The 16,528-nt window shown below is 39.1% G+C and overlaps 1 protein-coding gene across 2 annotated transcripts; it reads right to left on the bottom strand.

Moving 5' to 3' along the window:
* Window positions 1-1,099: 1,099 nt before the first annotated feature.
* coq4 (coenzyme Q4 homolog (S. cerevisiae)) lies at window positions 1,100-15,902 on the bottom strand. Of its 2 annotated transcripts, XM_034192731.1 has the most exons (7): window positions 15,793-15,902; window positions 15,342-15,494; window positions 9,514-9,610; window positions 9,323-9,425; window positions 9,097-9,226; window positions 5,810-5,903; window positions 1,100-1,482 (listed from the first exon to the last, which is right to left on the bottom strand). In XM_034192731.1, exons 1-7 carry the CDS (start codon window positions 15,875-15,877, stop codon window positions 1,299-1,301), a joined length of 846 nt encoding a protein of 281 aa, XP_034048622.1. In that variant the 5' UTR covers window positions 15,878-15,902; the 3' UTR covers window positions 1,100-1,298. The 2 variants fall into 2 exon arrangements, with proteins under 2 accessions (XP_034048622.1, XP_034048623.1); XM_034192732.1 differs by lacking the exon at window positions 5,810-5,903.
* Between the last annotated feature and the right edge of the window lie 626 nt (window positions 15,903-16,528).

Genomic DNA, 16,528 nt, shown 5'->3' with positions numbered 1-16,528 from the left:
AAGAAGAAGGTAGACCTAGATGCCTGTGCATGGGTTTGTTTAACGTCTGAATGCTCTTGACAGACGTTCAGACAATCAGGGTCTGAGGATCTGCTGCAGCCTTCATAGCTGTACTTGGGTTAGAAGCCATCACCTCTTGTTTCATCAGAGCCCCCCTAGCCTTCTCAGGTTCAGTGTTCTTACTGGGCCTTCCTGGTTACCATAGAGGCCATGGGGCACACAAGAAGCCAACAATACCCCCCCCCCCCCAACAGGCAATCCCTTACTTGTTCCATTATCCAAGTGTCACAGCATGGATGTTGCATCTTGTCAGTATATACCTACATTATACACAACATGGCCAAAGTGTCTTAAGTAATAGTGCTCAATTGAGCCTTCCCAAGTAACCAAATGTTCGCCAGCAGTGAAGATTGTGGAACCCATAGACATGAAAGCCACAAAAGCAAATCTCTCAACATGAGTGACACTTTCACTGCATACAAGTACATTTGTGCTGACCGAGTCCAGGAAAGCCTGATCTTTGTCTTGATCTATTACAATAACAAAGCTTCACATTCTGACTCAGCTTTTCAAGTGCTGAAATCAGCACATCCATTGATTCTGATAAGATCACAGCAGCGTCAGTGAAATCAAGGTCAGTAAAACTTTACTCGCTAACAAAGGCACCGAAACTACTGGCTTCCACAACCCAACGTAACACCAAAAGGTGCCTCAATGTTGACGTCCCAGGAAACTGGAAAAAGCTAAGGGGACACCCACATGTCATCTGGCTGCAACAGATAGAGGGTTATTTTTAAGAGGTGGGAATGGTCCAGTTGTCTGCATGGATGGTTGCCATCCAGCACATGCTCCCATATCTGACTTTAATAGTTATATACAATATTAAGTTTACTTATATTGAGGAAAAATACAAATATTGACCTAACAAAAAGAAAACATTGGTTCACTTACATTTTTATTATAAATGATACTGTACAAAGAAACTGTTTAACACACTGTTGACAGTAGATGTCTGAATATGAACTGCAAAAGCAGAGTTTGTGATGTGTAGTTGCATCAGAGACATAAACTTCAACATTTGTCTGGCTGAAATAAATTTTCAAGTTAAAGTTGACTGCTAAATGATGGGAAATGCAATTTAAGTGCACAAGCCACAATTGCACAATGTGTTTCCACTGAAAATTACTAATTTCCTCGGCGTCATCCTTATCACACTAATCTTCTATCCCCAGTTTGTCCGCCGTCCAAAGTCTTTTACTCAGAAATCCCAGACCTGTGAATTTTATTGGTGTGTTTTCTCAGCTGTTCCTCTTTTTGGACGCGTTGAGAATGATGGGAGGTGGCTGGATGTTGAGCTCCTCTCTGAGGTCTTCCATGTTCTGCTCCCATCGTTTCTCGTAGAAGATGCTGAGGACGCAGCGGGCCTGTCGGCCGTTCTGCAGGGCCCACGGGCCCAAGGATGTGAACAATGACTGCAAATTACTGCAATGAGGAAGAGGAAGCTTTGTTATGCCATTGACTGCACCCAGTTCCCATCCACCAGGGATATATATACACACACACACACACACACACACACACACACACACACACACACACACACACACACACACACACACACACACACACACACACACACACACACACACACACACACACACACACACACACACACACACTAGTGTTCAGAATAATAATAGTGCTATGTGACTAAAAAGATTAATCCAGGTTCTGAGTATATTTCTTATTGTTACATGGAAACAAGGTACCAGTAGATTCAGTAGATTCTCACAAATCCAACAAGACCAAGCATTCATGATATGCACACTCTTAAGGCTATGAAATTGGGCTATTAGTAAAAAAAAAGGTAGAAAAGGGGGTGTTCACAATAACAGTGTGGCATTCAGTCAGTGAGTTTGTCAATTTTGTGGAACAAACAGGTATGAATCAGGTGTCCCCTATTTAAGGATGAAGCCAGCACCTGTTGAACATGCTTTTCTCTTTGAAAGCCTGAGGAAAATGGGACGTTCAAGACATTGTTCAGAAGAACAGCGTAGTTTGATTAAAAAGTAGATTGGAGAGGGGAAAACTTATACGCAGGTGCAAAGAATTATAGGCTGTTCATCCACAATGATGTCCAATGCTTTAAAATGGACAAAAAAAAAACAGAGACGCGTGGACAAAAACAGAAAACAACCATCAAAATGGATAGAAGAATAACCAGAATGGCAAAGGCTCACCCATTGATCAGCTCCAGGATGATCAAAGACAGTCTGGAGTTACCTGTAAGTGCTGTGACAGTTAGAAGACGCCTGTGTGAAGCTAATTTATTTGCAAGAATCCCCCGCAAAGTCCCTCTGTTAAATAAAAGACGTGCAGAAGAGGTTACAATTCGCCAAAGAACACATCAACTGGCCTAAAGAGAAATGGAGGAATATTTTGTGGACTGATGAGAGTAAAATTGTTCTTTTGGGGTCCAAGGGCTGCAGACAGTTTGTGAGACGACCCCCAAACTCTGAATTCAAGCCACAGTTCACAGTGAAGACAGTGAAGCATGGTGGTGCAAGCATCATGATATGGGCATGTTTCTCCTACTATGGTGTTGGGCCTATATATCGCATACCAGGTATCATGGATTAGTTTGGATATGTCAAAATACTTGAAGAGGTCATGTTGCCTTATGCTGAAGAGGACATGCCCTTGAAATGGGTGTTTCAATAAGAGAATGACCCCACGCACACTAGTAAACGAGCAAAATCTTGGTTCCAAACCAACAAAATTAATGCCTCGCAGATGTGAAGAAATCATGAAAAACTGTGGTTATACAACTAAATACTAGTTTAGTGAGTCACAGGATTGCTAAAAAAAGCAGTTTGAACATAATAGTTTTGAGTTTGTAGCGTCAACAGCAGATGCTACTATTATTGTGAACACCCGTTTTTCTACTTTTTTTTTTTTTTTTTTTTTTTTTTACTAATAGCCCAATTTCATAGCCTTAAGAGTGTGCATATCATGAATGCTTGGTCTTGTTGGATTTGTGAGAATCTACTGAATCTACTGGTACCTTGTTTCCCATGTAACAATAAGAAATATACTCAAAACCTGGATTAATCTTTTTAGTCACATAGCACTACTATTATTCTGAACACTACTGTGTGTGTATATATATATATATATATATATATATATATATATATATATATATATAAACTGATAACCTCACAGGTACTGAATGAGAAACAATGAATAAGGAAATAAACTTTCCAGATGTTTGCTGAGGTTAAGAGCAGCAGTGATGTATAGCAGGTGATTTCTTCTTCACGCCCACAAATAACCCAGTTTGACAACTCTGACAAGGTTACAAATTTAATCACTGTACTCATTTTACTTCATGAAGTAATTGTACTTTTCCTAAACTGTTTATGAGATACCCAACTTGGGGCCAGAATTTAACTAATTTACAAACTAAATACTGCAGGTTTACAAAACACTATAGCATTAATACATGCATATGTTAAATAACCCTCAACAAAAAAGTAGAAAACAAAATGTGATAGCTTCTAAATCACGTAAATGTTATATTTAACTGACAATAGTTAAAGGCAATATTTCTGAGATTATGAACCCCTGGTGGCCATAAATAGATTTGAAGTGAACCCAATATCAAACACAAACTCTTAGTCAAGATATTATGTCCACATAATAAACACAGACCATCAGACATCCCAATGGGAAGAACAGAAGATAAATATTTGGACATATTTCACAAAAAGGTTTTGCTGGATATCTGCTGGATCCTCACACATCTGCTGAGACAGCTGTCAACACTAAACCTGGTTACTCAAAACATTTTGACTTTGGCCAAAATGAATCAGTGGTGAGATCAATGTGTTATTGTAGCTTTATTAAAAGTATTTTTCCGAGTTGTAAGTTGGAAATTTTGAATTCCCAGTTTGTATCGAATGCGTGTGAATTTTGAACATGTGCTTCCTCCTTCATGTCATCTGTAAAATCCCATGGAGCAAACACTCTTTGCCAAGGAACCCCTGTAAAAATACTTCACCTGCAATAAAATTTGCTGTAATTTTGTGATACACCACAGATATAAAAGTGCTTTATAATAATAACCACAGTGAAACATGAAGTCAGTAGATGTTTTCTTCTTCGGCACAATGTGTTTTTTCCAAAAAACTACTTAAAATGTCATGAGAACCCAAAACAAAATTCCACAGTTCTAATGACCATCTCAGATACTGCATACAAAATGTTTTGCAAACAGGGTTGTATATTTCTAAACTGTTTTCTTTTAATTATTATTATTACCAACAGCCAAAGAATTCACCTAAAATCTGAGAAAAAGTGAAAGCATCTTCATACCCCAAAATAGTGATTATGATTTTCCCAAAATAACTGAATCACATATATAAAATTGCATATTAAATAAATATTTAAAGCTTAAAAAAATTATTTGACATACACGCAACAAAAATATAAACGCAACACTTTTGGTTTTGCTCCCATTTTGTATGAGATGAACTCAAAGATCTAAAACTTTTTCCACATACACAATATCACCATTTCCCTAAAATATTGTTCACAAACCAGTCTAAATCTGTGATAGTGAGCACTTCTCCTTTGCTGAGATAATCCATCCCACCTCACAGTCAGTATCTGGTGTGACCACCATTTGCCTCATGCAGTGCAACACATCTCCTTCGCATAGAGTTGATCAGGTTGTCAATTGTGGCCTGTGGAATGTTGGTCCACTCCTCCTCAATGGCTGTGCGAAGTTGCTGGATATTGGCAGGAACTGGTACACGCTGTCGTATACGCCGGTCCAGAGCATCCCAAACATGCTCAATGGGTGACATGTCCGGTGAGTATGCCGGCCATGCAAGAACTAGGACATTTTCAGCTTCCAAGAATTGTGGACAGATCCTTGCAACATGGGGCCGTGCATTATCCTGCTGCAACATGAGCTGATGTTCTTGGATGTATGGCACAACAATGGGCCTCAGGATCTCATCACGGTATCTCTGTGCATTCAAAATGCCATCAATAAAATGCACCTGTGTTCTTCGTCCATAACAGACGCCTGCCCATACCATAACCCCACCGCCACCATGGGCCACTCGATCCACAACATTGACATCAGAAAACCACTCACCCACACGACGCCACACACGCTGTCTGCCATCTGCCCTGAACAGTGTGAACCGGGATTCATCCGTGAAGAGAACACCTCTCCAACGTGCCAAATGCCAGCGAATGTGAGCATCTGTCCACTCAAGTCGGTTACGACGACGAACTGGAGTCAGATCGAGACCCAGATGAGGACGACGAGCATGCAGATGAGCTTCCCTGAGACGGTTTCTGACAGTTTGTGCAGAAATTCTTTGGTTATGCAAACCGATTGTTTCAGCAGCTGTCCGAGTGGCTGGTCTCAGACGATCTTGGAGGTGAACATGCTGGATGTGGAGGTCCTGGGCTGGTGTGGTTACACGTGGTCTGCAGTTGTGAGGCTGGTTGGATGTACTGCCAAATTCTCTGAAACGCCTTTGGAGACGGCTTATGGTAGAGAAATGAACATTCAATACATGAGCAACAGCTCTGGTTGACATTCCTGCTGTCAGCATGCCAATTGCACGCTCCCTCAAATCTTGCGACATCTGTGGCATTGTGCTGTGTGATCTCATACAAAATAGGAGCAAAACCAAAAGTGTTGCATTTATATTTTTGTTGAATGTATGTGGTAGCCAATTATTATTATTATTTTAAAATCTACTGAGACAAGAACAGTTTCATGTACCCTGTGTTGAGCCTAAGTGGCCCCAGCACGGCTCCAAGAACACACATGGGGAGTCCGGTTTGAGCAGCTTCGAATATTTTTACTGTCACCTCACCTGGAACCAAAATAAAAACAGAGATCAAAGAAACTAATTATTCATGATGCACCTGGCAAGACTTCACATGGTGTAATTAGCAGTGTTTCCCCTGTAGTATTATGGGTGTGGCAGGTCCCCGGGCCAATAAGAACCCCAGTCAATGCAGAAAAAAAGAAATCTGTTTAATAACACGAAGTGTTAATTATTTTGGATGTCAATCATGTCACCGCAGCTGAAATGCTTTGACTCTTGCTTTCCCTCACACATAACCTTCTGTGGAATAATGTTTGTTTTTTTTTTGTTTTGTTATTTTTTGGGAGTGACTTTACACAGCATTAAGCAACTCATTATTTTATGATTTTATCTAACAGGAGATCATCTGACAGCAGCATATCACCACTTTAGGCAGCAGACGTCAGAATCAGACAGATCTGACATGACAAATTCAAAAATTACCCCCCTCCCCCACCTAATCCTTCCTTGTATACTGTTTTGCACTGAAAATAATCCCCCACCCCAAAACTCACTCTTACCATTCTTGTGATCTGTTGGTGATGATAAAACTCCTCAAACTCAATCTCTTGTTTGTCACCAGACATCTGTGTTGTTCAAGGCAAAGTGTCATTTTAAACAAGTTTAAAACTTTGATGGTCAGCATGATGTTTTGTCAGAAGGCAGCTCGCTAAGTCGCCCACTTGGGGGGGGGGGGGGGGGGGGGGAGCTGAAATAAAACTTTCAAGAAAATAGCAGGTGCACATGCACCATGAGATCTGCAAGTGATGACTGGATTTTGCTTGTACCCAAATGTGTTTGAAACCATTCAGCTGGTAGCAATGATGTTGCTGAATATGAGCGATCCCAGTCTTCTGTATTTTTTTTTTTAATTCACTAATGTGAGTTTTCTATATATACACCTATTCATTGATTAAAGTGAAATGCTGGGGGTGGGAGGGTAATTAAACTAATGATCAAGCTTTGCAGGACTGTGCTAGGATTTCCTAAATAATGAGAAAATCACTTAACTTTCACTTTTTTTTTTTTTTGCACACTACACCTCACCATTCAATGTTATTGTTTTTGTTGTCGTCCCCTGGTGAACTGAGCTGGCCTGGGAAAAATAATAATAATAATAATAAATTCTAGGGAAAACACTGTAGTATATATGCAAATGTCATCACACTATGTACAGAAGAGTGGAAAACTTGACATCTGTAATAATTCAAACCTTCAAAAAGAAAAAACTATATATATATATATATATATATATATATATATATATATATATATATATATATATATATATATATATATATATCAACATTATATGAATACATAAATACATATGGAATATGAAACCTATGTGATCATTCTGAAGTCATTGGCAGCAACACAAATTACTGAGTATGCAAATCAGAGCCCTCATTAACTTATCGATTTATGCCATATCGGTGTCAACATTATATATATGCATTTTGAATACGAGTTCCCTATCAGGCTTTCTTGAGTTTTGTGGCTGCTGGGATTTTTTTGTGCAGCAGAATTTCCATGGTTGTATTTCAGTCACCACAATTTATACACATTGTGACTATAAAGGCTCCATCATAAAATATTTCCAAATAATACCAGTTAGAAAACAAAACAATCCATCTTCATTAACATGAGCAATAACCCTGAAATGTAAGTGGTTGATGTACTTCCCAGCAGGTACCTATGGTGTAAGTATGAAATGCACCCCATGTATCATTAGTGATTGAGTGTGTTCACAGAAAAAACAACCCTCATCCTTATTAACATGCAAATATGTGTTAGAATCTAACATGTCATCAATTTATCCACTACTTAAAGAATACCTATTGTGTAAGTGTCAAGTATCTACAGTGCTTCCACACATAGACATAAATGGGATACCATAACATCCTGCATAGCATAAAAATGAAGGAAGAACCACAAATTTATATGTCAAAATGAACTTTTTGAAAACAACCTCCATTTCCACTTCACATTCATTTAGGGGTGATTCTTTAACTACGGGCACTATTGGCCTTGTAAATGTAATTTCCACCACACCATTGCCTTACAATATAAAGTGCCTTGGGGCAACTGTTTGTTGTGATTTGGCGCTATATACATGTGCTCTGATGTCACTGTTTATCTCCATAGAAACTCCCTAAACAATCTTTCATACAAACTGTTTAAAGGGACATTACAGTGTGTGAAATTACGGCAACAGTGTGGGACAACTACATTTTGTTTAAAAAAAAATCACAACAGTTGTATGACATTGAATACCCCAATTATGTTTTGATTATTTTACTGATATTTTATTCAGAGATATTTTAAACATTAGAAAAAAACGTTTTTTTTTACCATTCATTTTTATCATTGAAGGTCAAAAGTCTGGGTGTGGGACAAGCATAAAACAGCAATATTTGCATATAATGATGCTGAAAAAAGCTGAAAAAGTCATCACAGACTACTAGAACAAATATCTTAAAACACTTTCATTGTAAAGATAACTATAAAAGTGTGAAATTTCCCCTTTTTTCTGTTTTTCATACAATATGATCAAAGGACATAATAAGTGCCCGTAGTCTAAGAATCACCCTTAGATTAGATAGACTCCCTCAGGGAAATTGAGGTTCCAGCAGCACTGTATAGCAGCACACAGGGTAAGAAGCACACAGAGCATCAAAAGTGAAAGTAAAAAACAATTTGCAAATATAAATACACAAAAATATAAATACCAGAAATACTGCTCGCTATTGGTTTACTGGCTGCTACTGTTGCTCTCCTTCCTGTCCTCTGTCTTCCTGTTACTCCTCCTCCCCCTGAGCGAGGAGTTGTACAGTCTGATGGCCTGGCGGACAAAGGAGTTTTTTAGTCTGTTGGTCCTGCACTTGGGGAGGAGCAGTCTGTGGCTGAATTTGCACCTCAAACTTGTCAGTTTGGCAAGTACTTTGCAATTTCTTTCTGTACTGTGTGACATTAATATTTGCCACCACTGTCATATTCTGGAATGAATCCAAGCTGAAAGCATGACTCCATTTTTGCCCTTTGACACATTAAAACTGGCTCTGTCTGCTATGCACACAAAATTTTTTGCTGGGAGTTAACAATTCATGAACAAAAAAGTAAACATCAAAATAAAGAGGTCATATGCATCTGAGACCTACAATACAAACAGTGTCATAATTGATGGGGTCAGACTCACCCAGCATGTTTGTGGGCATGCCAAGCAAGGCATGCATAAAATCATGAACCTCCCTGTATCTCTGCATCACGTAAGCCAGCTCCTCGTTATCCACAAACTTCACATCTGCCCTCGTGTCAGGGGTCACGCGCTGAAGAATTAAAAGAAGGAATGTAAAAGTGAAACCAAAACAGAAATGATGAGCCTGTAAAATGACAGAGTGTACACCCTGCCGCTATGTTCTCACATTGTCCTCCAGAAAACGGATGTACTCTTTCCCAAAAGAGGAGTCAGGCAATGAGGCCATCGCATTCAGATCAAGCGTAGACAGCCGGATCCTGGGCCTTTCTCTGGAAAAACCAATCAGTGGCAAAAACAATCGATTCATCCAACTCGCAGTCAAAGACAATGAAATGGAATAGTGTCACAGCGACTCACGTTAGAACCATATAGCCCTCTGGGTCGTTTCTCATCCTGTCCCTGAGACTGATCAGTGCCAGCTGCCCTGTTGTCTCTCCGAGCACTGCAACCATATCTGTAATGTGTATCAAGAATTTTTTATTTTTTAAATGGAGAATAAATATTCTCTTTTTTTTCTCCAACACATGGCCTCATAAATTGAATCGTTGCCAGTTGTGCAATGCCTCATACTTAAGGGGAAACACTTCAGAACCTCACCCATTTCCACCCTGTTGACGATGGGTGAGTCACAGTTAACTGGATGAATGTTTTTACAGTGACTGCATGCCAATCCTGTTAGTGCAGTAGATAAGTGGAAAAATATTTCAAATGGTGATACAAGATTCAGATTTGGCATAAATCTTCTTCATAAATCAGTGTTTGAGAAAAAACGTGCAGGCCACTTGAAAAACCAATATGGCGGCCAGGTAGGGGTCAATATTTCAAAATGCTCCAATCATATTGAAAGTTATACCACCTTATGTGTCTGATCATAAAGATTCCAAAAAGGTATAGTTTGGACTATCTATGACTGAATATTATGGAGTTATGGGGTAAAAGCAGCATAAATGGTGACAAAGGTCAATTTCAGTTTGTACAGGAGTCAAAAATTAAACTTGCTCCAATTTTGGTAAAAGGTGGTGCAAATTATTGGTAGAGCTAATCGGATTAATAAATGAATAGTTTTGACTGTGTTGAATGCTTGGTTTATAAAGTACATGTCAAACAAAGTCAGTGTACACTGGATTCTATGACATGTTACGTATATTACCCTGCAATGTGACAACTGAGCATAACACATGGTGCAAACTGTTCCTTTTTAAAACCATATTAACTCAACCAATAATTTGCATCACATTTTACAAAGATTGGAGCAACTTTAACTTTTGACCCCTGTACAAACTGAAACTGACCTTTGTCACCATTCTTGCTGTTTTTACCCCATAACTCCATAACATTCAGTCATAGATAGTCCAAACTATACCTTTTTGGAATTGTTATGATCAGACAAATAATGTGGTATAGTTTTCAACATGATTTGGAGCATTTTAAAATTTTGACCCCTGTGTAATTCTTCACTGACCCCTACCTGGTCGCCATATTGGATTTTCAAGTGGCCCACACTTTTTTCTCAAACACTGATCTATGAAGAGCATTCATGCCAAATCTGATGCTTGTATCACCAAGTGAAGAATTCTGGCCAAAAATCTTATCTGCTCCACTATGTAGGTAATCCTGCTGGACGCAAAACACAACAATATGGCTGACATAAAACAATTATAAAAAAAAAAAAAAAAAAAAAAAAAAAAAAAAAAAAAAAAAAAAAAAAAATCAATGAATCTGCCAATTTGAGTTTTGATGAATCAATTAACAATAAATGATAAATGACACCTTCTTTCTGATGTTGCCATCACTTGGAAATGCCACATCTACCACAACTACACTATTCTGCACCATGTCAAGCAACACAATGTCTGGCTGGTCCCACAGCACCTTAGCTCCGCTGCTTTCAACCAACTTTGATGATGTTCCCAACTTGAGCTTTGGTACGTCCAGTCCATAGTTAGCACAGACATTCCTGTACACTATCCCAGATACTTAGTTTGCAGCAACTTCTCCATCTCAGGAAACTGACTGTTAACTGCACAATTCTAATGTGTAACACATCCACATTGAGCAATCTGCACTTATTTCTGCAGATTTTTCTCATAATCACTTATTATTAATGCTTACAAAAATGGATGACCCCATCTTCCCCTGAAAGTCACAGCTGTTCTCATCTACTTGCCTGTTTACAAGAATATGTTCTCGTTTTAACAGCAGAACTGAAATTTGAGAAAGGGTAACTACTAAAAGAGTAAGTGAGAAACAACCTTGAGTAACGCACTGAGTTTCATGTTACTGAAACTAACATCAAGAACACAGGATTAGAATGAAGTGTTTTTATTTTTTACTTGTGCTGATTACATGATAACTGGGAGTGTAAATTTAAAAATAAATATATTGTGGTGTTTGAAAATGTTCTGGGTCAAGACTAAGATCCAGGCTTTTAATGACTTCTTGTAATTTGCCATCAGAAGTGTGTATCTGTCTGTGGCAAAAGTGTTGAACTTGTAGAGTCATTCACTTATGTTGGCAGTAACGTTCATATATCCTCAGTCTTTGAGCTTGAAAGATGGCTGTGAAGAGACAATGGAGTCATGAAGTCGCTGGACAGAGGTGTTTGGCGATGCCGATATATTTGCAGGAGAATGAAGATCCAAGTCTTTCGAGTCCAGGTGCTTCCTGTCTTACTTCATGGTTGTAATACCTTGACACCAACCAGTGGCCTAAAGTGACAACTAGCTTTCATATTAGGTCTCTCTGGAAGATCCTCGAGTACCACTGGATGAGGAGTATCACTTCTTTTGTGAGGATGTGTCAGCTATGACCTTTTGGACATGTGGCGTGTTTCTCTGGGAATGATCCAGCATGCAGGTACCCTGTGCGATAAGACTCCAACAGCTGGAGAAGGACAAGGTGACACCCACCTTTCACCTGGCAGTGACAGATAGATGGTTACTTTCAAGATGTGGAGATGGACCAGTTGTATGGCTGGGTGAGTGCCATCCAGGACTCAGGCCAGTTCTGTGGTGTGGTAGATGTGGCAATGTGGTACCCGCCAGCACATGCTCCAAGACTAGACTTGAATGATGCACACCTCAATTTGACACACCAACATAATAAATGTAAGATTATACTAAAAATGCTGAAAATATGTTTTGAAATTTCATACAGTAGAAAATTCACCATGAATTATTTTGAGGAAAAAAGCAAGTCCCTCCGGCTTCTCCCTTGTTTTTTTCACTTGGGATCACCACAGCAGATACAAGGTGGAGCTGCATGTTGATATGGCACAAGTTTTACACCGGATGCCCTTCCTGACGCAACTCCACATTACATGGAGAAATGAACTAAACACACAGACAAATGCAGGTGAAAAAAATTCATAAGGTCCTTGGCAGATGTAACAAACGAACCGAATAAGTTGAATTGAAGGAAATAAGGTAGTGGAAAGAAAAGGAATTCAAGGAAGGAAGATAGTGGCAGGGGAAGGAATTAATGAAGGAACTGTATGGAATTACTGTCATCAAGTCACCAAGCAGGATGGAGGTTAAGGAACTGCCCCAGTTTGGTTAAAAATTATTTTGGCTGCTCAGGTTTGGCTTAGGATCACCACAGCAAATCTGGTGCTGATCTGCATCTCGATTTGGCAACAACTTTTACACCCGAAAGCCTTTTCTGGTACAACTCCAGATATACATGGAGAATATGCTACAGGTGGCTTTAAACTGGATTTTTTTTGTTCATGGGAGACCAGGGGTCTCATGTACAAAGACTTGCGTGGATTTCCTACTGAAACATGGCATACGCAAAAACCCAGAAACTGTCGTAAGCACAAAAATATCCAGATGTGTCAAAGTGTGCGAATGCATGGATCCAAGCGCATTCCGTTTGTATATCCCACTGAATGTGGAATTGAGCGCACATGCAGATGTACCAAACTCTTCTCACACCACGCCACTGTTTAAAAAAAGCAAATTCATGTAAATAGGCCCTGGGATGTGGGATTCCTCTCTGTCCGATCATTCCACATGAACACAGAAATTAAATTATACTGAGTGTGAGCTACAGAGGACTGGAAATGACGTGGAGACATGCAGGGATAGTATATTTGGTACTCGGCCAAACAGAATAAACATGAAACGTAAATAAATTTAGTGGGAGCCTGTGTGTGAGGCTGTAAACACTGTGGGCTTAGAGCAGCACACACACTGAAATTACAGAAATGAGGTGTGCCACGGCTGACAGTGTGTGACATCCACAAGTTTACACACAGGTGCATTGACAAATATGAATGAATGAATGAATCTACCAGACTTAAAAAGGTACACATTTCTTTTCATGCTGTTTTATTTGTCTGGAAATAAATGCCCAAGGTTCCTTATAATGTTAATCAAGAAATCATCTCATCTGAAACAACAACAACAGATATGTTATGGTTTTGCTTTACAGACAAACATCAAAGATTTCTAAAGAATTTTTTTTAACTTAAAACTGTTTCAATTGCAAGTTTTTAAATGTAAGAAATATTTTTATCTTCAAAATGTAGAGTAATCAGAAATTAATCTTGAAGTTAAAAAAAAACTTAAATGGTAAATGGACTGCATTTATATAGCGCTTTTCCATCTGCAGACGCTCAAAGCGCTTTACAATTATGCCTCACATTCACCCCGATGTCAGGGTGCTGCCATACAAGGCGCTCACTACACACCGGGAGCAATAGGGGATTAAAGGCCTTGCCCAAGGGCCCTGAGAAACTTGTAAAGATTTTTGTTAGTAAACTGCTGCCTATAAATTAGCAGTTCTGATGTTCCTGTGACACACATTTCTACACTCTTCCATGTTTTGGCATGATGCCTTGTTTCTTTTGGCTTTAAAGTAAGGCTGTAACAAAGATGAAAAAACTATGGCTTTATTTCACAAAATTTTACCCTCAAAATGCAGGCAATAGTGTTTCAGAGGGTTATAAATTAAAAAATTTCCTGGGGATCAATGCCCCCAGTCCGCCCTACAATACTCACGCATGCAGAGTTCTCCCCCACGGAATGGAGGACCTCTCATTTTGGGGGAAAAACAGTTTTGGTCGGTTGTAATTTCTTGTCTGTATTACAACATTTGGAAAGTGGTGTCATTTGATTTAAAACAGCGATTCGATTTGAAGATACTGAATTTGCTGTAGCAGAGAGCCGCAGCAAATTCCACAAGACACACACAGAGCGGAGGATATAACTATTATTATCATCATTTTCCTTGACATGAGGGACAGTAACTTCAGTTTATAAACAAATGAAGCAGGAGATATTAATGTTCCAGTCCACGCCAAAGAACCGCATCGCTATCTGTCCCACAAAAAACACACATTAATGAGAAATGAATAAAAGCTGTCCGTATGAAGCAGTGGATGATTCTTGCTTCAACAACAGAAAAGAGTCCCGTTTAGCGACTTTAATCAGCAGAAAATATGAGTTACAACTGACATCTTTAAATGGCTTTGACAGAGGTTGACGAATAAATTGGCAGCCCGCTGCTTCTAAAGCAGATCCACAATCAAAATAGAGAAATGATCATCTTCCCGTTACACACCCTCAAAAACAGCAACGGCACAACTGCAGCGTCATTTTTTTCCAGGCAGCAGCATAATGGGCCGTTACCCTGTTATCACGCTAGAGAGAACCCTGCTCTGATGTGCACATGACTCTGATGACTTCTTGTTTTCACACTATTAACAGTTTCCCTGCATCACCTCTATGTGTCAGCAGAGAAACAATAGCTGTAGAAACGTGTACGTCATGAATTTAGCATGGTGCACCACACATTTACAGGGTCATTTCACTTTTGATACATCTGAACATTTGCATGGTGATGGATGTACGCCAGGTTTTTCTACGTACGCCACCTTTGTACATGAGGCCCCTGGGCAGACTACACTCTGCTTGTATTAACTTCTGTCTAATGCCATGCAATGCATGTTGTGATGCAATATGGCTGCATTGCAGAAGTTATAAACACGCACGTTGGTATTGCAGGTGCTCCACAAATCTTGCAATAGGACTTGCAAGATGTAGTGGCCAGCTTTAGCGTAGAAGTGGGATGGATGATGAAACTTCTCGAATCTTATAGTCCAGCTGCTTTTGACCAACCTTCCAGATGAGGAAGGAAAGAAATTAACAAAATTAATTGAAGTGGAACGAATAAAGCCATACCATGTCTGTAAGGGTCCTGAAGTGCAGCCACGCCAGAACCAACAGCCAGCAGGATTTTCTGGATGGGATTTGTAGGAATGTGTCCAGGATACAATCCATCATAGGAGATTTCTGCAGACTGACTGTTTGGACGGTGCTGCTGTCGGACACACGCTGCAAAACAGAAAGGAAAAAACAACAACAAAAAAATTAATACTGCTGGACTGAACTGCACAACACAAAGAAAAAACATACTAATATATGCTAACCTGACAGCACCACTGTGCTTGCGTTTTTCAAAAGTTAAAAAAAAAAAAGTAGCACAACTATGAATGTGCAGTTTGTCCCTTCTCGAGCACTGTAATTTTAACATTGTACCCTGACGTGCGTGGTTAAAATTATTTTCTTACAAAGTAATAGCAACCTTTTGCCTTTTCGTCTACTGTACCGGTTTCATATAAAAGTCACGAACCTTTGGAGATTAAAACACAGTGGCGCCGTGTCCTCTGTAAAGGCTTGAAAACGCTCTGCCACATTCTGAAGGTAAAACTGCGCATGCGTCACTGACAACGGCGTAGTGCTTGATTTCACAGCCGGGGCGGCCCGATGTTAGGCGGGGTTAATGATTTACACTGGACCGCTCACTCGGACTGCACACACACACACACAAAATATTCAATGAATGTAGTCTATGATAAACACAATTTACCGAATACAGTATTCAGTTTATCAGACAGCAAATAAATATTGTGACTCATTAACAGACTCATATTTATGAGATATTGCGTAGATTTGAGTCATAATTTGAAGCCTTTCTTACAAATTATGAGATGACGATGATGATAATGATAATAATAATAATAATAATAGTGGGCACAATACGGTGAATCCACGTTGAAAAAACGTTGATTTTTGATTGTATTTGTAAGTTGAAACAACGTAGTTTTGAGATGATGAAGCAATGTATGTTTTAGTTGAAACAACATTGTTCTCTGACATTGATTCACATATGTTCTTCACAGTGATGTGTTTCAATAAAAAAAAGCACAAGAAAAATCATTTTTCAACAATTTATTAAGATCAAATGCATCAACAGTTTATCACACTCAAGTTATTCATGGCCATATTTATGATGGTTATGGACAGAAAAAAATTAATAATACATCATATTTAAGAGCAAAACTGTGGACAATTTTAACACAAACACA

The sequence above is a fragment of the Thalassophryne amazonica genome, chromosome 17 (genome assembly GCF_902500255.1).
Source record: "Thalassophryne amazonica chromosome 17, fThaAma1.1, whole genome shotgun sequence".
NCBI lineage: Eukaryota > Metazoa > Chordata > Actinopteri > Batrachoidiformes > Batrachoididae > Thalassophryne > Thalassophryne amazonica.
The sequence above is the reverse complement of the archived record's forward strand: the minus strand, read 5'-3'. Positions and strand labels throughout refer to the sequence as shown.